Genomic DNA, 21,660 nt, shown 5'->3' on the forward strand with positions numbered 1-21,660 from the left:
GATGACACTGGTGGTTACAGGAATGAAAGCATGCGGTCAGCTCACCAATGTGCACGTGTGGCCTTGCACTGACAAATGGCAGGCATACACGCCATAGGCAAATACTCCTACACACACACACACACACACACACAGACCGACGCTAGCAGGTGTTTTAAAGACACATGTGCTAAGATGCTCCCCGCGCAGCAGCTACTCTAAACATACTCACTAGAAACCTGGTGCTTTAGTTACAGAAAAGGGAAAGGAAATTAGCAGGTCTGGAATTAGCCTCAAAGCACCTTTGCTGTGGTGCCTCTCAGGCAGGGAAGTTACCCAATAACCCAGAGTCCAAGGAGGACTTTGCAGACGGCCAGCAACGGTTCCTTCCAATCCGTGTGCAGTGGGAAGGGAAAATGCTGCCTTGGGACAGGTTCTTCCCCTCTGGAGCTCATGAGAAAAGAGCAGCTGCACTTGTGGGGGTTTCAGAAACATGGGTGCCAGGCGCATGGGTCCCTTGAGAAAACGGGGAACGCGCACAAGGGGGCCGTGCTGTCACTGCCCACATGGTGAGACAATTTGCAGCCGGTCCTGGGACAGACCACTGAAAACTGGCCAAGGCAGTGCTCACAGCACCGACCCCGTGAGGTGAATCAAAACCCACACCCAGCAGCTCTCTGGCTAGAGGCTATTGTGGAGGATCCTCTTTCTCTCTCAGAAAACGGGTTTCAACGTCAGGTGACCCCACTGTAGTGAAACAAGGGTGGGCAAGAAGGAGCCAAACGGGGGGGGGGGGGTGGTGGCACAGTCTTACCTCCACGTACAGGAGCGGGAAGATCCCGACCTTGTCTCCCAGCATGCCTTCTGCCCAGTTCTCATCCACTCTCCTGAGCACCGTCAGAATCTCATCCTGCGGTTCCGGGTCCAACGTGGACACAAGCACATGGACATACACACAATGCGAAAGGAAACAAGACACTGGTTAGTACTGTGGAGGCTCGGAAGAGATTCCAAGGAATGTGTCCAAGAAGAGTGCATCATCCATGCAGGTATCTGACATCTTCACCTAGCAGCACCCCCTCTTTCTTTCTTTTTTTGTGGAGGGAGGGGCGGAGTCTCGCTCTGCTACCCAGGCTGGAGTGCACTGGCACAATCTCAGCTCACTGAAGCCTCCGCCTCCCGGGTTCAAGCGATTCTCCTGTCTCAGCCTCCCGATTAGCTGGGATTACAGGCATGTGCCACCAAACCCAGCTAATTTTTGTATTTTTTGGTAGAGATGGTGTTTCACCATGTTACCCAGGCTGATTTTGAACTCCTGAGCTCAGGCAATCTGCCCACCTTGGCCTCCCAAAGTGCTGGGATTACAGGTGTGAGCCACTGTACCCGGCCAGAACCCTCTCTTTCTGACACTACTGATAATAGCTGCAAAAAGCCCCAAATGGGAAAGCCTGGCAATGTACCATACAGTTAGGACTTTAAAATGGAACTTCTATTATTTATTTAATGAAAAAAAATATTTGGAATAAAAATAAATTCAGCTAAACAGAAAAGGCTTTAAGATTCTGGCTCCATCCAAGAACAAAAAAAAAACCCCAATCCAACTACATTTATTTAGAGTCGTGGGCACATAAAGCTTTCAATAACCCTCTTAAATTCTTTGGAATATTAAACAATACCAAGTACAAATGCACAAAGTGGAAACAGATGGAAGGAGAAAGGAAGAGGCAGGGAGCAAGGAGGAAAGACGGGCTTTCGGGGGAGTTGAGACTGGGAGATGGGAAGTCATTGAGGAAGGAAATACTCAGGACACTGTCACAGGTGCCAGGACACACAGAGACAAAGGGCAGGGCAGTGTGGGAGGGAGGGAGGGAGGGGGGGAGAGGAAAAGGACAGAGGAGAGATGGGGACTCACAGGGGGACGTGACCAGAGAGGAGCCCTGGGGGAGGGAGATAACAGCTGCAGCAAGTGTCACGAGAGACAGACGGGCGGGCGTGGTGGCTCACGCCTGTAATCACAGCACTTTCGGAGGCCAAGGTGGGTGGATCACCTGAGATCAGCAGTTTGAGACCAGCCTGACCAATATGGTGAAACTCAGTCTCTACTAAAAACACAAAAATTAGCCAGGCATGGTGGTGCACGCCTATAGTCCCAGCTACTTGCGAGGCTGAGGCAGGAGAATCTCTTGAACCCCGGAGGCAGAGGTTTCAGTGAGCCGAGATCTCACCTTTGCACTCCAGCCAGGGTGACAGAGTGAGACTTCATCTTAAAAAAAAAAAAAAAAAAAAAGAGAGAGAGAGAGACCACCACAGCAATGGCCTGGGCAAGACAGGTGTCACTCCAAGAGCCTTTGGTGAACCTCTGTTCCCTCCTCCAGAACCATCCTTCCTTCGGCAGCCAGGTGCATCATGGAACGCCCCAAGGTCTGTCAGCCTACACCGCCCCCATTATTTGTTCTCTGCTAGACCAGCTGGCCCACGTGTGACTTTAACAGGCTAAGGAGGAGATGGCCAAGAGTGGCCTCATGGAGAAGCCCGTCAGAGCTGAGTGTGCCACCTGCCTTTTCAAGGAGCCTCTGATGCTCTAATGGAAAGCAGCAATTCGGGACTTACAGGCCTCTTTTGGGGTCAGAGGAAGAGATGTTTTAGGCTGGTGGGGTCCATGAAATCATCAGAGAAAACTGCTTCACCGGGAGCCGAGGGGGCCATAGGGTTTGGTGTCCATTCAAGGTGAGGCAGCATTGATCTAACAGAGCTGGACAGCCCATCTGGGATCACACAGAAAGAGGGCAGGCCTGGCTCTGTGTTGGGAAGCTCCTCCCACGCCTCCTCCAAACCGCCCTCTCCCAGGAGAACAAGTAGAGCGTGGGGGCCACCAGAGGCAGTCACCACCTTCACTTTCCCCATCCTCTCCCCCAAACCCCAGCTTCAAAAACACCCAAACCAAAAAGATTTATGGCTTTACAATGCCACTTTTTCCAACTGACATTATAGGCCAGAAAACGTAAAAAGCATTCTAAGAGCATCATATCACTTCACATGGCCCAAAAGTCAGCCTCACAGGTCTGGGGGCATTTAGCAGAGCATCCCTCCAGCAACGCTCAGCTGTGAGTGTGGGGGCGCTTTTCTTTGTTTTCTTTTCTTTTTTTTTCTTTTTTTGTTTTTTAGATGGAGTCTCGCTCTGTCGCCAGACTGGAGTGCAATGGCCCAATCTCGGCTCACTGAAACCTCCGCCTCCTGAGTTCAAGTGATCCCCCTGTCTCAGCCTCCTGAGTAGCTGGGACTACAGGTGTGCACCAACACGCCCGGCTAATTTTTTTTTTTTTTTTGTATTTTAGTAGAGATGGGGTTTCACCATGTTGGCCAGGATGGTCTCAATCTCCTGACCTCATGATCTGCCCACCTCGGCCTCCCAAAGTGCTGGGATTATAGGCATGAGCCACCGCGCCCGGCCGAGTGTGGCAGGGGAGCTTTTCTAATCACCACGAGGGCACTAGAATGGAGCCCTGGCTTGGGGGAGGCACCCACAGAATGCTCCAGAACTCTTGTGACTGACCTGCCTCTCAAGTTCACCACCAGCAGAGGCCCAAGACATGATTGGCCCAGCTCAGATCAGCCTAGGAGCCTGAGGCTTCACTGATCACATAAAGGGAGAGGTAACCAAAGGCTTCCCACACGTCAAGAGCAGTCAGAACAGCAAAATATCATGAGATAGAAATTTACTTTTATAGAAGTTAAAAACAAAAAGAAGAAAATACCAGATTAATTTTGTTTATTTCTTTTTTTTTTTTAAAGAAAATACCATGCTATCCACACTGGTATCTAACACTGGTCTAGAAATTAGAGCCAAATAAATAGAAAAATAAGACAAGAAGTATAAATATTAGAAAGAAGGGTATATAATTCGACCTAGAAAAATACAGAAGCAAGTGAATATTAGAATAAGAATTTAAGAAAGGCTGCCAATTTTAGGATAAAACCATTGACTTTTTCATATACCAGCAATAATCAGTTAGAAAATGTGACTAAAATTGGCTAATCATTAAAAAAATTCAATTAGTTCTCTAATCCACTGTATATGCCAAAATTCATTCCATAAGATTTAAACTTGAATGTCCAAGAAGAAAATATGAATAGATGTTTAATCTTGAACGGGGGAATGTATTTCAAGGTATGATAACAAAGATTTGGCTATAGCAAAACTAAATACTTGATGTTAAAAATAGCAGAAACAAAGCAAAAAGGCAAATAAACTAGAAAAGTACTTGCAGGATACATGAGAGACAAAGGCTTAACGTCTTTACTATATAAAGACTTAAAAAAACAGTGGAAAGGCAGACAAATACCTCAGGAGAAAAACAGGCCAAGGCCAAAAATCAGGGAACTCTTGAAAGAAGAAAAACAAATTTCCATTCAACATATTTTAAAATGGCATACCTGGCCATTAATCAAAGAAACACAGTTTTAAACAGGAAGAGTCCCCTTTTGTTCCTTTTACCTGTCAAATTAGCAATGAGAAACATAAAGCCAACTCACAGTGCTGGCCAGTATGCACGGAACAGGCATTTTCCCATTTTTGGTGGGGATATAAATGTAGGGCAGGCACTTTGGTGATTCCTGTCAAATATCAAAGCCTTGGAAGCCTGTGCAACCTCTGAGCTAACAATACCACTTCTAGGAACTGTATTCTAAGACAAATCAAGTGTGCAGAAAGATTTGTCACTGAAGACATTCATTATAGTGTTTGTTAAACTAGAGAAAAACTAAAGACAAATGCAAAGCAAAAAGGGATGGGTTAAATAAATTACAGTATTGTGCATTTGATGGAATACACTCAGTCATTAAAAATGATATAGGAGAGAAATAATGGAAATTAAAAGAGAAATGTTAATATTAAATTCAAAAAACAGGCCAGGCACGGTGGCTCATGCCTGTAATACCAGCACTTCGGGAGGCCAAGGTGGGCAGATCACCTGAGTTCAGGAGTTCAAGACCAGCCTGGCTGACATGGTGAAACCCCGTTTCTACTAAAAATACAAAAATTAGCCAGGCATGGTGCCATGTGCCTGTAGTCCCAGCTACTTGGGAGGCTGAGACAGGAGAATTGCTTGAATCTGGGAGGCAGAGGTTGCAGTGAGCTGAGATTTCGCCACTGCACTCCAGCTTGGGTGACAAGAGCAAGACTCCATCTCAAAAAAAAAATAATAATAATAATAAATAAATAATTCAAAAAGCAGGATGGGCACAGTAGCTCAGACCTGTAATTCCAGTACTTTGGTAGGCCAGGATAGGCAGATCACTTGGGGCCAGGAGTTCGAGACCAGTCTGGCCAACATGGCAAAATCCTGTCTCTATTAAAAAAAAAAAAATTAGCAGGGCACAGTGGCACGTGCCTGTAATCCCAGCTGCTCTAGAGGGTGAGGCACGAGAATCTCTTGAACCGGGAGACGAAGGTTGCAGTGAACCAAGATCGTGCCACTCCACTCCAGCTTGGGTGAGAGTGAGACTCTGTCCCAAAAAATAAAATAAAATAAAATAAAATAAATTTTAAAAACGAATCCCAGTCCTGATCTCTGGTATTTCAGCTTACCTTCCACAAAGCAATCATTAATAAGTTTCTTTTTGTTTATTTATTTATATATTTTTGAGATGAGGTCTTGCTCTGTTGCCCAGGCTGGAGTGCAGTGGAACGATCACAGCTCACTGCAGCTTTCACCTTCCAGGCTCAAGTGATCCTCCCCACTCAGCCTCCTGAGTAGCTGGGACCACAGGCGCGTGCCACCACACACAGCTCATTTTGTTTATTATTATTTGTAGAGACAAGGTCTCACTATGCTGCTCAAGCTGGTCTCAAACTCCTGGGCTCAAGTGATCCTCCCACCTCAGCCTCCTGAAGTGCTGGGATTACAGGCATGAACCACCATGCCCAGCCAGAAAGTTTCTTGTAGAGCCTTCCAGAAGCACAGAGATATTCTCCTCAAGTACGTATATATATACATGCACAAACATACATATCTTTTAGAAAGATATAAATGGTAGCGAACTCACCACACTTTTCTGTATCTTGCCTTTTTCCACTTAATTTAGTCTAAAGGTCATTTAGTGACAGTACATACAGATCTCCCTCACTAACTACACAGTGAAATTCCATTATATGAATGTACCGTAATTTACTTAGTGGACTTAATAGTTATTTTTAAATGAAAAAAGCAAAGTAAGATACACACCCATTTGCATGGTGTCCATAAAGTGGAATGTCATCATTAATTTTACTATTTTTGGTTAAAATATTTTATATATATATATATATATATATATATATACACCTAGAAAAAGTTTGAAAATATATATGCCAAAATTTAAAGAATGGATAATTCTAGGAGATAGAAGAGGTAGAACACTTTTATATTTATTTTTTTCTTTCCTATTTTTCAAATAATCTCAGTGAATACCAAGTATTTAATAGTTTCATAAGAGAACTGTCTTATGAGCATGCAATTTTCTTGTGCTTCTAAACGACACGTATATTTCCACTCTGAAATTTTTTTAAATGTTGAAAAACCAAATATCAAAAGTGTACTTTTCTTTTGTAAAGAAAGTTGATTTCCAGGCAATGCAACAGTGAAAGGGACGGATACCTGTGATGGCAGGATCGTAGTTTACAAGTACAGTCGACAGACGGGACCATGGATACATGCAAATTGTAAATTTCTACATTTAGGCTAAAAAAATTAAATAACATAAATGTTCCTTGATACGAAGATGAATGAAATAAAACAGTGTCTGGGGCCTTTTAGTTAAATACAGCCGCCACAGTAACTGTCATTTAGTCCAGCTCCCAGTCTAGAATGTAAGAAGCTGAAAGTCACCACTCCATCTTAACAATGAGTAAAAGAGCTGAACAAACTGAAAAAGCAACTCCTCTTCTTCGATCTGTAAGAGAACTGGGGCCACAGGGCAAACTGCTGCCCCCCAAATTGAAGAGATCAATAGGGAAATACCAGAAATCCCCGAGCAGCAGCCTCCATGGGAAGCAGTGCTGGGTTAGGAGAGCCTGAACTGTAAATGATGCGTGCTGGAGGTTCAGTGTGGACAGCCTGAGAGGTAAGAACTGCAGGGGCCCAGTCACTGGGGGGCCCCACACCTTTGTGAATTGTCCCTCAAGGAGCAGAGCATTCGTGCTCAATAAGCTCCACATACAGGATAAACCAGTTAACCAGAGCCTCACCCATTGGGGTGTTGTGTGTGTGTGTGTGTGTGTGTGTTTTGAGACAGAGTCTCACGATCCTTCTGCCTCAGCCTCCTAAGTAGCTGAGATTACAAGTGTGTGCCACTACATCCAGTTCATTTTTGCATTTTTAGTAGAGACAAGGTTTCACCATGTTGGCCAGGCTGGTCTTGAATTCCTGACCTCAAGTCATCTGCCTGCCTTGGCCTCCCAGAGTGCTGAGATTACAGGCGTGAGCCACCACATCTGGCCCCCATTGGGGTTTTATGAGAGCCTTACCTACTGGGGCAAGGGAAATACCCAACTTCAGCCCACTGTAGCCATCCTGTCTCACCTACAGAGGAGTGGGTGAAACTGAGAAGCACTGGGGAAGTTCACAGGCCAGGGGCACAGCCTAGATGAAAGACTGAGACCTGATCCCAGGACTATAGAACATTTGCGGCCGCATGGCCCCCACAGCATCAAAGGCCCCCACAGCACCAAAGGCCTATTTACAGCAGTTCTGTTTACCAGTCCATCAGTCCTTCATGTCTGAAAATATCACAGGACATACTGAAAGGCAAAAAAACGCCACAGTTTGAAAAGACAGAGCAAGCATCAGAACCAGATTGAGATGTGGCAACTGATGTTAGATTTGTAAGACCAGGGATACAAAACAACCATGATCCACATGCTAAGGGCTTCAATGTATGAACTAGACAGCATGTAAGAACAGATGGGCGATGTAAGCAAAGATAAAGAGCCAGAAGAGAAATGTTAGCAATCAAAAACACTGTAGCAGAAATGAAGAATGCCTTTGATGTTCTTATTAGGAGACTGGCCACAGCTGAGGAAAGACAGTCTCTGAGCTTGAGGATGTCTCAATAGAAACCTCCACCATGGAAAAGCAAACAGGAAAAAAAAAAAAAAAAAAAAAAAACCCATAATGAAACATCCATGAACTGTAGGACAACGTCAAAGCAAGAATTGTGGGGCAATTATACATATGTAATAGGAATACTAGAAGGAGAAGAAAGAAAGGAACAGAAGGAATATTTGAAACAATAATAACTGAGAATTTCTCCAAATTATTCTCAGACACCAAACCACAGATGCAGGAAGCTCAGAGAACAACAAGCAGGACAGATGCCAGAAAAATGACACCGAGGTATAGCACTTTCAAACTACATAAAATAAAAGATAAAGAAAAAATCCTGAAAGAAGCCAAAGGGGAAAAAACACATTACCTATAAAGGAGCAAAGGAAAAGAGTTACATTTGAATTTTCAAAAGAAAACGCAAGCAAGAAAGTGAAGTGAAATATTTAAGGTGTCGACAGAAGAAAAAACCTACCAACCTAGAATTCTGTACCCTGTGAAATTATCCTTCGAAAGTGAAGCATAAATAAAGATTTCTAAAACAAACAAGAATCGAGTGAATGCGTTGCCAGTAGATGTGCCTTGCAAGAAATGTTTTCAAAAAGTTCTTTGGAGAGAAGGAAAATAATATAGATCAGAAATTCAGTCTACAGAAAGAAAGGCAATGCATCAGAGAAGGAATGGCAGTAAACTTAAAACTATTATTTTTGCTATTCTTAATTGATTTAACAAATAACTATTTAAAATAAAAACAATGTATTTGATCATTTTATGCTTGTGTGTGTGTGTGTTACATACACTTACAATGCTCATATACAAGAGAAATGAATGACAGCAATGATACAAGGAACAGGAGAGAGAAATAAATATTATTTTGTTATTACAAGTACTCATACTGCTTGCGAAGCAGCACAGAGTTATTTGAAAGTGGGCTTGAATTCATAAATGAATATTGCAGACTCCGATGCAACCATTTAAAAAAGTAAAAAAAAAAAGGTACAACTGATAGGCTAAGAAAAGAGAGAAAATAGAAAATTTAAAATGCTCAATAAAAACCACAAAAGACAGAAAAAGAGTGAAAGACAGGAAAAGTAACAAAAAACAAGGGCAACAAATATAATAAAATAATGCAAATATGGTAGAATTTAACCTGACTGTATCACACATCACTTTGAAAATACACAAATTAAATATACAAATTAAAAATTGTAAGTTGATAAAATAAAATGAGACACAACTACATGTTGTTTAAGAAACCCACTTTAAATATACACACACAAGTAGATTAACAGCAAATGAAGAAAGAGGTAACATGCTAACACTAATCAAAAGATATTCGTATTAATTTCAGACAAAACAGACTTCAGAGTGAGAAAAGTTATCAGAATAAATAGGGGCATTACATAATGACAAAGGGGTCAATTCTCCAAGAAGACATAATAATCCTTACATTACATGCACCTAAAAACAGTGTCAAAATACATGATGCAAAAACTGACAAAAGGAGAAGTAGTTGAATCCAATACTACAGCTGGAGACTTTAACAATCAGAAATGGACAGAGACAGCAAGCAGAAAATCAGTAAGGATATAACTGAACTTAATAGCACTTAATGGCACCATCAACCTACTGGATACAATTGACATCCACAGACTATTTCATCCAACAACAGCTGACTACACATTCTTCTCAAGCCCACAGGGAACATTCACCAAGATAGACCATATTCTGGTCCACAAAACATACCTTAACAAATTTAAACAAATAGAAATCATACAATGTCTACTCTCAGACCACAATGGCTTTAAATTAGAAATCCATAATAGAGAGTAGCTGTAAATCCCAAAATACTTGGAGATTTAACAACATACTTCCAAATAACACTTGGGTCTTAGAAAAACTCTCAAGAGAAATTTTAAAAATATTTTGAGCTGAATAAAACTGAAGATGTAATTTACCAACATTTGTGAGATGCTGCAAAAGTAGTGCTTAGAGGGAAATTTATAGCACTGAATGCACTGATTAGAAAAGAAGGAAGATCTAAAATAAATAATCTAAATCTCCACGTTAGGACACTAGGAAAAAAAGAGCAAATTAAATAAAAAGAAGAAATAAAAGAAATAAAAGAAGAAATCAATGAAATTGAAAACAGAAAAGCAATAGAGAAAATTCAATGAAACAAAAAAGATCAATAAAAATCATATGCGTCTAGCCAGCAAACTACAAAACACAGAGGACACAAATTACTAATACCAGGAATAAAAGAGGGGGCATCTCTCTATGTCCCATGGATGTTAAAAAAAAAGGAATATTATGAATAATGCTATGCCCACAGATTTGATAACCCAGATTGTTGGGAGCAGGTCCCCCCAAATCTGGCCATAAACTGACCCCAAGACTGGACATAAACAAAATCTCTGCAGCACTGTGACATGTTCATAATGGCCCTAATGCCCGCGCTGGAAGGTTGTGGGTTTACGGGAATGAGGGCAAGGAACATCTGGCCCGCCCAGGGCAGAAAACCGCTGAAAGGCATTCCTAAGCCACAAACAATGGCATGAGCGATCTGTGCCTTAAGAGCATGTTCCTGCTGCAGTTACTAGCCCAACCTATTCCTTTAATTCGGCCCATCCCTTCATTTCCCATAAGGGATACTTTTAGTTAATCTATAGAAACAATGCTAATGACGGGTTTGCTGTTAATAAATACGTGGGTAAATGTCTGATCAGAGTTCTCAGCTCTGAAGGCTGTGAGACCTCTGATTTCCCACTTCACACCTCTATATTTCTATGTGTGTGTCTTTAATTCCTCTAGCGCTGCTGGGTTAAGGTCTCCCGGACCAAGCTGGTCTCGGCACCAGATGAAATGGAACAATTCCTTAAAAGACAATCTGCTAAAATTCATACAAGAAGAAATAGATAATTCAATAGGCTTTTAATTATTAAATAAACTGAGTAACACTTTGGGAAGCTTAGGTGGGCGGATCATTTGAAGTCAGGAGATCAAGACCAGCCTGACCAACATGGTGAAACCCCATCTCTGCTAAAAATAAAAAAAAATTAGCCAGGCATGGTGGTGCATGCCTGCAGACCCAGCGACTTGGGAGGCTGAGGCAGGAGAATCACTTGAACCAGGCAGGCAGAGGTTGCAGTGAGCCGAGATCATGGCACTGCACTCCCGCCTGGGCAACAGAGCGAGACTCTATTTTAAAAAAAGAAACTGAATGAGTAACTAATAAATTTTCAAAACAGAAAGCACCAGGCCCAGATAAGTTCACTAGTGAGTTCTACCAAACATATAAATGAAGAAATTATACCAATTCTCTACAATCTCTTTCACTTCTGAAAGAAATGAAAAGAATACTTCGCAGAAAGAATACTTCCTAACTTCTATGAGATTAACGTTACCCTAATACCAAAGCAGACAAAGCCATTGCAAGAAAATAAAATTACAAACCTATATATCTCATAAACATAAATGCAAATATCCTCAACAAAATATTAGAAAATTTAATCCAACAAGGTATAAGACGAATTACACACCACAGCCAAGTGGAATTTATCCCCGGTATGCAAGGCTGGCTGAACTTTTTTTTTTGAGATGGAGTCTTGCTCTATTGCCCAGGCTGAAGTGCAGTGGCACAGTCTTGGCTTACTGCAACCTCCGCCTCCTGGGTTCACGCCATTCTCCTGCCTCAGCCTCCCGAGTAGCTGGGACTATAGGTGCTCACCACTACACCCAGCTAATTTTTTGTATCCTTTAGTAGAGACAGGGATTCACTGTGTTAGCCAGGATGGTCTCGATCTCCCGACCTCGTGATCCACCCGCCTCGGCCTCCCAAAGTGCTGGGATTACAGGCGTGAGCCACCACGCCCGGCTGCTGGCTCAACATTTAAAAATCAATAAATGTAATCTATCATATCCACAGGCTAAAGAAGAAAAATCACATGCTCATATTAATAAAGAAAAAGCTTTTAACAAAATCCAATACACTTTCATAATAAAAACTCTCAGTAAACTAGAAATAGAGAGGAACTTCTTCAATTTGATAAAGAATATCTACAAATAACCTACAGTTCACCTTAATTATGAGAAGCTTAATGGTGAGAAACTTTAAACTTTCCCACTAAGATCAAGAACGAGGCAACAATGTACTCTCTGCCCCTGCTTTTTAACATCATACTAAAAATACTTGATAATACAATAAGACAAGAAAAGGAAATAAAAAGTGTACGGATTGGAGGGGAAGAAATAAAACTGCCTTTGTTTACAGATGACATGATCATCTATTTAGAAAATCTGAAAGAACCAACTGAAGAACTTCTAGAACTAATACTTGATTATAGCAAGGTTGCAGGATACAAGGTTAATATGCAAAAGTCAATTGCTTTCCTATATACAGGCTGAGTATCTTTTATTTGAAATGCTTGAGATACAAATGTGTTTTGGACTTCAGATGTTTTCAGATTTTGGAATATTTGCATATACATAATGAGATATCTTGGGTATGGGACCCAAGTCTAAACACAAAATTCATTTGTGTTTTATATATACCTCATACACATAGCCTGAAGGTAATTTTATATAACATTTTAATAATTTTGTGCATGAAACAAAGTTTGTGTACATCGAGCCTACAGAAAGCAAAGGGTGTCACCCATGTGGACCATCTGTGGTTGTTGTGGCGTCAGCCTCACTTCTGACTCTGGATTTATATGCTACCAATAAGCAATCATATTCTTACAATTATTCACACATACATATTTAGCAGTAAAAAAAATGACATATTAATACAGTAAAAAAATTACATGTTCAGAGTAACTAAGCAGCACAGTAGCCCCTCCAGAATACCTGTATCAGCTGTTAAACAATAGCAACAACAAACAATGGCAGGCTTTCATCTCTACCTATGATGCTGTACTTTGATTAAAAGGTAAGTGTATACTTTATTTTATTTTATTTATTTATTTATTTTGGTGCAAGGAAACATCAGAAGTGGTTAAGGGACCAGGAAGTGGGTCCTCTGTGGATGGGGAGACATTCTGCTGGATGGCTTTTAAAAATATTTTTTTCCAGAATCATCTGCCTAATCAACAATGGTCATAGAAATCTCTCCTTGCACGTGGAGAACCTGCCATCGGCATGTGTAGCTACACATGTGTCATTTTATGACCCTTGATGGTTGTGCTTGCATGGGGGAATCTGGGCATGTGTGGAAAATAAATATCACAGCTGAAGGGGCCTGGGAGGGTCTTTTTTCCCTTGAGGATGCTGAAGAAACTGTGTGTTGTGTGCCTTCATTTTGACTACAACCCATTACATAAGGTCAGGTGTGGAATATTCCACTTGCAGCATCATGTTGGTGCTCAAAAAATTTTGGATTGTGGAGCATCCTGGATTTCAAATTTCCAGATTAGTGATGCTCAACCTGTACCAGGAATGGACAAATGAAATTTAAAAGTTAAAACATGATACAATTTACATTAGACACAAATGTAAACGGTATCATGAAATACTTAGGTACAAATGAAATACTTAAGTATAAATGTAACAAAACATGTGCAAGATGTATATAGGGAAAACTAAAAATCTCAGATGGAAGAAATCAAAGGAGAACTAAACAAATAATAGCTATTTCATGTTCATGGATTGGAAGTCTCAATATTGTCAAGATGTCAGTTCTTTTCAACTTGTTGTATAGATTTAACACAATCTCAATCAAAATACCAGCAAGTTCTTTTGTGAATATTGACAAACTGATTCTAAAGTTTATACGGAGAGGCAAGAGACCTAGAATAGCCAACAAATACTGAAGGAGAAGAACGAGGGCCAACATTACATGACTTCAAGATTGAAAATAAAGTTACAGTAATGAAGACAGTTATTGGCAATACAATAGACAACTAGATCAATGGAATGGAAGAGAGCACCCCAGAAATAGACCCACATAAATACAGTCAGCTGATCTTTGACGAGGGAACAAAGACAATACAATGGAGAAAAGATAGTTTTTAAAATAAACAGTGGCAGGAAAACTAGACATCCACATGCAAAAAAATCTAGAAATAAACATTCCACCCCTCACAAAAATGAACTCAAAATAGATCACAGACCTAAATGTAAAATATAAAACTACAAAACTCCTAGACTATAATGTAGGAGAAAATCTAGATGACCTTGGGTTTGGCAATGACTTTTTGGATATACCACCAAAAGCATGATCCACAAAAGAAATAATTGGTAAGTTATACTTCATTAAAATTAGTAATTTGTACTCTGCAAAAGATATTGTCAAGATTATGAGAAGACAAGGTACAGACTGGGAGAAAATATTATCAAAAGACAACTACGATAAAGGATTATTATGTAAAATACACAAAAAACTCTTAAAACTCAACAATAAGAAAACAGTCTGATTGAATGGTGAATCAAAGACTTTCACCAAAGAAGACACTTCACCAAAGAAGATATACAAGTAGTAAACAGGAATGTGAAAATATGCTGCACATCATATGTCATCAGGGAAATGCAAATTAAAACTGCAATGAGATACATAGTGAGATATACAGAGAGTATAGTGTGTAGTGTGTTGATGAGGATGTGGAGCAACAGGAACGCTCATTCATGGCTGGCAGAAATGCAAAATGGCACAGCAATTTTGGAACACAGTTTGGAAATTTCTTACAAAACTAGGCATGCTTTTACTATGCAAACTAGTAATCACACTCCTTGGTATTTATCCAAAGGAGCTGAAAGCTTATGTCCACACAAAAACCTGCATATGGATGTTTAGAGTGGCTTTATTAGTAATTACCCAAACATGGAAGTAACCAAGATGTCGTTTAGTAGGTGAATGGATAAACCAACTGTGGTACATCCAGATAATGACATATTACTCAATGATAAAAAAGGAAATGAGCTATTAAGCTATGAAAAGACATGGAAGGACCTTAAATGCAAATTGCTAAGTGAAGGCAACCGTTATGAAAAGGCTATGTATTGTATGATTTCAACCGTATGACATTCTGGGAAAGGAAAAAATATGAAGGCAGTACAAAGGTCAGTGGTTGCCAGGGGTGGTGGAAGAGGGAGGGATGGATAGGCAGGTCAGAGGATTTTCAGGGCAGTGAACCTACTTTGGGCCTATAACGGCAGATACATGACATTGTGCATTTGTCCACATCAGTAGACCCTGCACCAAGAGTGATTATAGGCTTAGAGTAATAACGATGTGTCAATATAGGCTCATTGATTGTAATAAATGCACCACTCTGGTGGGTGATGTTGACAATGGGGGAGGCTGTGCATGTGGGGGCAGGGGTTTATGGGAAATCTCTGTATCTTCTGCTCAATTTTGCTGTGAACTTAAAACTGCTCTAAAAATGTAACACCTATTTTTAAAAAAACCTAAAATAGCACCATACAGCAATGAAAATGAGCAAACTACAGTGCCCTACAACAACATGGGTATAGCTCACAAATATAAAACTGAGAGAAAGCAAAGTTGGACACAAAAATAAATCCTGCATGATTCCTTGATCTGAAGTTCAAGAGCAAACACAACTCATCTGCAATGTTGGTAGACATGTGGTGAGGGTGGGCTGGTAACTGTCAGAGGCACAGGAGCCCCAGTATCCATCATTTCATCACTAGGTAAGAATATATTCTGTTTGTGACAATCATCAAGCTGCATAATTATGATTAGTGAACTTTCTGGTATGTTATATATAATTATTAAATATATATTATATATAACATAATAAAAAAAATTTTTTTTAAAAGGTAACAGTCTATCCGGTATGGACAAGTAACAGCATGCCTTGAATGTTGCATCCAGTGCTAGCATGTCTCTACAGGACATCTGTGCTGCAGAAGTGGACCATCGCGGGAACAGTCCAGAGCCGAGTCATGGCAAGCCAGGGAAGGAGGTGGGATGGCTCAGCCTGGGAAGCGACAGTGCTGTGGGGGCCATGATCAGTCTTTAAGCTCTGACATCATTACCATGCTGAAGAACCAGGCTTATTTTCAGTCACCCAGGAGGGTGGGATTTGCATCAAGGACCCCATGTTACTGCGATGTGGGCAGGCTCCCTGTGAGGCAGGGCTGTCCAAAGATGGGTGTGCTTCACAGGCCAGGAGTTGGCTATCACTCCTAGTGTTCAGCAGGGTCAGGTTGCTCCTCATCACGCCACCAATATATTCGAGCATCTCCTAAGTGCCAAGCCCTGGGAGGGGTCTTTGGCTGAGGAAGAAACTATCCTCTCCAAAGGAGGAGGAGGGGGCCTGCTGGTAAAGAGAAGGTCAGCATCTGGTATTGCGAAAGCACATGAAAACCCCACCAGGCTGTAATATGTGGTGTCTAAAACCCAAGCATGTCAAGTGTTGTGCTACTGTGAGATTAGTGAATGAGCAATGGCCCCTGCCACGGCTTCATCTGGCTAGAGAGACAAGTCCAACATAGACCTAGCTGCAGTATGGTGGCACCTGGCAGCAGGTGTCTGTTCTGGCTCAAATATCAATGGGGGAAATTCTAGTTTCTGTGGCTGTCTGGGACCTCAGGAGGGTGATGGGATCCAGAATGTCCCTATTTAGTTGGCACTCATTACAGTGTAGAGGCTGGGCTGGGAGAACACTGGGGTGCAGGGAGTCAGCCACTCCCTATACCTAAAAATCCTTAATTAACAACGTCAAGGAAGGTTTCCCCAGCTTTGCCTCTAACCCAAACTTCCACAATAATTACAACCCCCAAAGAGGAATGGTTGAGTGCCGGGCAATGAAAACATTCACTGTAGCATGTTAGGGCTACCAGCATAAATCTGGTGTGTTCTAGAAACAATAATGATTCTCTACCCCCAATGCAGAACCAGGGAACCAATGGCAACTTTTCATGGCTAGATCACAAGAGCTCTCTGATTTGTCCTCATGTTACAAAAACCTGGAGCCATTGCTTTCGGAAGGACAAGGAAGGAGGAATTACCTGCTTCACAGACTCATTAGTATATGGAGAAATACCCCTCCTCAAAACACCAAATGGGCTTTGTATATGAAGATGGCAAGACTGATCCGCATGGGCTGGACCTGAGTGTTAAGTTGCTGCTTCACAGAGGACGACGTCCCCAGGCTCTCCACTCACTGTCTCCCAACAGATGCACACTGAATACCAGAGGCTCCCAATGTCCGAAGAGGAAAGCCACGCTGAAGGGAGCACACAGGGACAACACCTGTGCCCTTGGCCCTGATAGTACTGTGCTCTGTCACAGGTCAGGAACGTTTTCTACAAAGAGCCAGAGACTATTTCAGGAGTTGTAGGTCAATTACTCAACCCTCCTTTGTAGCATGACAGCAGTTATAGACAACACATACATGAATTATGGCTGTGTAGCAATAAAACTTTATTTACAAAAACAGTTGGCAGGCAGGATTTGGCCAGAGAGTCCTAGTCCACCAACCCTTGCTTGATGCAGATGAGTGAACTAAACCAAACCGGAAACCACAGGCATCACCGAGAGTCAGATGAGGCAGACAAGTTTCTGGGCCAATATGGCAGCATTTAAGAATTTTATGAATGAAACTTGTTTCCACGACATGGTTTCTCTTTCAGATACAAAGCTCAATTTCATTTACAGGTTTCATGCCAAGTGCTCATTACTCACTGTGGGCCCGTAGACTTCCATATGCTGTTTTCCCTATTCCCTGGTATTTCCAACTTTTGAAAATATACCAAATGCTGTTACCATACAGCAGTGGCTCTCCTTTGTATCCAGGTGGTCTCAGGGTGGTCCTAAATGATTGTAAGTCTGAGCTATGAACATAAAGTGGTTATTAAAAACCGGTATTGCCTTTCTTCCTAAGGCTTGGTAAATAATACATTCGCAAAGGATTCAGGTGACATGGTAGGACCTGCCATCTACAAGGGTTCTTTAAAGTGCATTTTAAACTCATTTACCAGCCTCTTCCAAAGTCTGTTTTCATTTCCACCTGGGGAGAAGGAAAGCCACGGACACAGATGGGCCTTTGTGAAGAACAGAGGCCGCGGGGCAGGGTGCCAGCGCTCGCCTTCCCTGTCCCTCGAGGATGCCACTGGAGGTGGCTGGCGGAGCACACTGCCCTTTGACACCACTTTAAAGGCACATCTTGGCAAATATCGCAGCTCACATATCAGGCATTTGGGAGCTCAGCATGAAATACCATGATCACTGAAAACCTTGGAGAGTTCCCTCAGCAGCTCTGGATAAACCCACATCCAGCACCTAAGATTTCCCTCTCCTAAGTAAACTGTGTGTGAAATAATCACACGTAAATGCCAGAAGCAATCCCTGAATGGCCATGAGTGGCCACAGCCCTGCTCTCCTGGAGGCCACAGGAACGCCCCCCACTTTTCCTGCTCACGTGCAGTTGAGTGGTTTCCTAGAAGCAATAACAAGCTGGAGCCCAGAGAAGCCCTCTGACCCTGTCGGGCCCCCCTCAGCCTCTGGGCCTGCAGGGGTGTGGGCTGCCTGCTCCAAAAGGCCACCCCACGGCAGTGACCCAGCCTGACACAGACAGAGTCCATTGGCAGCACACAGGCCAGCCACACACAGAGGGCCCAACCCGCTCTGTGTCACAGGGAGAAGGGAAAATTAAAAAGGGAATAGTTCAGAAACTCCCTCAGCCTTTTGGTGCAGAAATAACCCACAACTGTGCCTCCGACAGCTGACTGCCATCTATGGTGGGGCACTTATGGAACTGTGAGCCACCATCAGCTCCCCCATCTAGCAGGCTGGCCCTGCATCCTTGTCCTGCTGTCACTGAGACTTCAGGGGGTTCTGACTTTCCAGAGCATCTAGGGTCTTCCTGTGGTGTTCCCATCGTGTTCATGTATCTGAACTCCAGAGGGAGGTAGGGGCAGACCCCTCACGGGGTCTCAGGGCCGCGGGTAACCTGCAGCCACAGGTGGAAGAGGAGACATCAGAGGTCACACCCTCTCACTGCTGGCAGCCCCCACTGTGCACAGACACACGCATGCACACACTGGCAGGGGAGACTCTCTTGTCTTGTCTCCACGTCTTTGGGTTGTAAGTGCCTAAGGGTAGTGCCCTCCTCAGTATCCCTGGCATTGGGTACACAGTCCAGGGTTGATAAACGTCTGAAGAGTGAAGGCATGGACCAAGCAGGCTGGGTGAGGAGACAGAGGCACTCTCACCAGTAGGCCTGGCAGCTCTGGCCAGGGGACACAGGGCACCCCACTCCACTGTTAGGGCTTCCTTCCACGTCCCTCCAGGTGCCCCTTGCTGCCCTATGTTGGGGCCAGGCAGTGGAGGGGTCTCAATCCACCCTCAGGCAGGTGGTGTCACGTGACTCTGAACACCTACCTCGCAGGAGAAGGCGTGTAGACAGGGAGTCTGGGTGTGCGGTGCTCCCTCCCACAGGGGGAGAGGGTAGCCCCCATCTCCAGCAGAGATTTGCTGAGGAGGGTCGAGCTATAAATGAGTGGGGGCACCCAGGCTAGGGGAGGCAACCACACAGGATCAGGGAGGTGGTGGGCTTGGCTACAGGGAGAACCCGCCAGGAGGCCAGTGCAGCTGGGCAGGCAATGAGCCAGGGGCCGGAAGTGGATCAGGCCCTTGAGGGAGCAAGGACTGGGTAAGGTGGGGTCTTGTGGGCAGCACCAACTTTTCCATGACTCCGGGACAGGTGGGTAGCCATTGAGGACTCTGAGCAGAGGCTCCATGTGGCGCAGATACGAGGGGTGGGTCTGGCACCCAGTGGACAGCAGGCGAGGCAGCTGCAGTGGCCAGGGCCAGGACCGCTCCCAGGAGCCAGGCATGTCCGTGGAGAGGAGCCCACATTCTGTGTAGGTTCTGAAAATTTCTGGCAAAGCTTCAGATACAGCCCAAGCTTTGCCTGCAAATCAAAACTGTTATCTGTGCAGTTTCTCCAAACTCCCTTTGCTGTCAGAAGAGGCTGGGTGAGGGTGGTCTGCAGGGGCTGCGAGGGTGCTCTGCTCCCCTCTGCCCCATGCCCTGAGAGTTGAGCCTCCTTCATAGGAGTTATCATTGTGCACAGAGGTGGCTGCAGGTGCACTGAGCCTGGGAGGAGAAATCCATGAAGCAAGGAGTCAAAAAGGAGAACTGGTTCCCTGAGTTTCTTGGATGACTTCAGGGTAAAGTAGCCCAAGAGGGTGCCCAGGAAGGCAGAGAATGACACGGAGCCCCCAGCTCTGCACCAGCTTATCTCACGATATGAAAAGATGTAAAGCTAAAGTTTCCTCATCTTCTCAACCCCCAAAGCAATGTCAATTCTCAGTCAGGCAGAAGCAGAGATGACACTGCAAATTTGGAAGCTTGCCCATCGCCTGGCTCTGCTGGGAATATGGCCTCAACACAAAAGGGCTGAGCCCCACTACCCCCAGGCAATCCGCTCTGAAATTCAGCCACCAGGAAAGTAAAAGCATAGCAGACCAGTCCTGCAAGTTCTCATTCTCCATGCAGTCTGTCTTTAGGAGGGAGGCTTACTTTCCTGCAAATATTCTGGGCGAACATAAAAAGTGATACGTACCATCTGACAGAAGTGCAACTCTTCCTGAGACAGGAAGAAAGCAGAGGGCAGACAGCAAATATTTATTGGAATGCCTATTTTGAGCTTGGGGTTTAAAATGCCTTTGCTCATGTAATCCTAATATCAACTGCATTTGTAGTTAAAAAAAGCAACTCAAAGACTAAGTAAATGTTTGAGTCACCATGCATTACTCAAGAAAAGTGCCATGATCTGCATCTGTGTCTACTTCATGCTAGAGCCCGAACTCTATCTATATTTGATTTTTATCCATCTACGTCTGTCCCTAGGATCAGAAGAGCAGAGTTTGGAATGAATGCTAGGTTAATTCACAAAGGTAAGACTTCCCATACTTTTGAGAAATGATTAAATGTTCAGTAGCATATGAAGGTCACATGGAAGAGTCTTAAGGTCTGACTAGATCAGGACAAACTGAGGGCGAGATGAGGGTTAGGACAGCGCAGTGGCTGCAGCCACCAAGCCCTGTGGCTCCTTCACATGGCACACCTGGTGGGGATTAGGGCAGACATGGCAAGCCTGGGGGCCCCGCTGCAGTCATGTGCAAAAGTGATTCCATGATCAGCGGGCACTCTCTAAGAAAACTCCACAGCCTCTGAGGATGCCTGAGCATCCCAGCTGGAACTCACGAAAAGCAGCACGGGCCCCGCACAGCAAACGCAGCTGCTTGGCAAGGCGACCACAATGTTCCCATTAACTGAAAGCTACAAGTAGAGGCTCAATAAACCCTTGCCAAATCTTGCAGGTGAACTGAGTAAGACAATATAGAATTAGCCACTCAAAGAAAAGAGTAGTTCACATTCCCCTCCTGTGCTCCAAGCCCTAGGCTCAGCAATTTATTTGTATCACCCCAGAGTGCACACTGGCATCCTGACTGGGAAGACAAGGTGCTCCTGGCCCAGCAAGGTTATATGTCACCCTAAGTCACAGAGCTGGCATGGGGCCCTCACTGCAAGGCCCTGCCAAGGCCAGCCCCTCCCGGGTGACTGGCCCAGCACGTGTGGAGGCTCCTCAGAAACCAGCTGGCAGAGCTGGGCCCACAGCTCTTC

General features: G+C 43.7%; 1 protein-coding gene across 1 annotated transcript in view; it reads right to left on the reverse strand.

Annotated features, from left to right (window-relative positions):
* SH3RF3 (SH3 domain containing ring finger 3) overlaps positions 1 to 21,660 on the reverse strand; it is a 372,468-nt gene that overhangs the window by 133,475 nt on the left and 217,333 nt on the right. The window contains exon 3 of the mRNA XM_003909107.5: positions 794 to 889. Within this exon, the coding sequence (XP_003909156.2) occupies positions 794 to 889 (96 nt within the window). The remainder of the gene's footprint in view (positions 1 to 793; positions 890 to 21,660) is intronic.

This window comes from Papio anubis, chromosome 14, assembly GCF_008728515.1.
Source record: "Papio anubis isolate 15944 chromosome 14, Panubis1.0, whole genome shotgun sequence".
In the NCBI taxonomy this organism is placed as follows: Eukaryota; Metazoa; Chordata; class Mammalia; order Primates; family Cercopithecidae; genus Papio; species Papio anubis.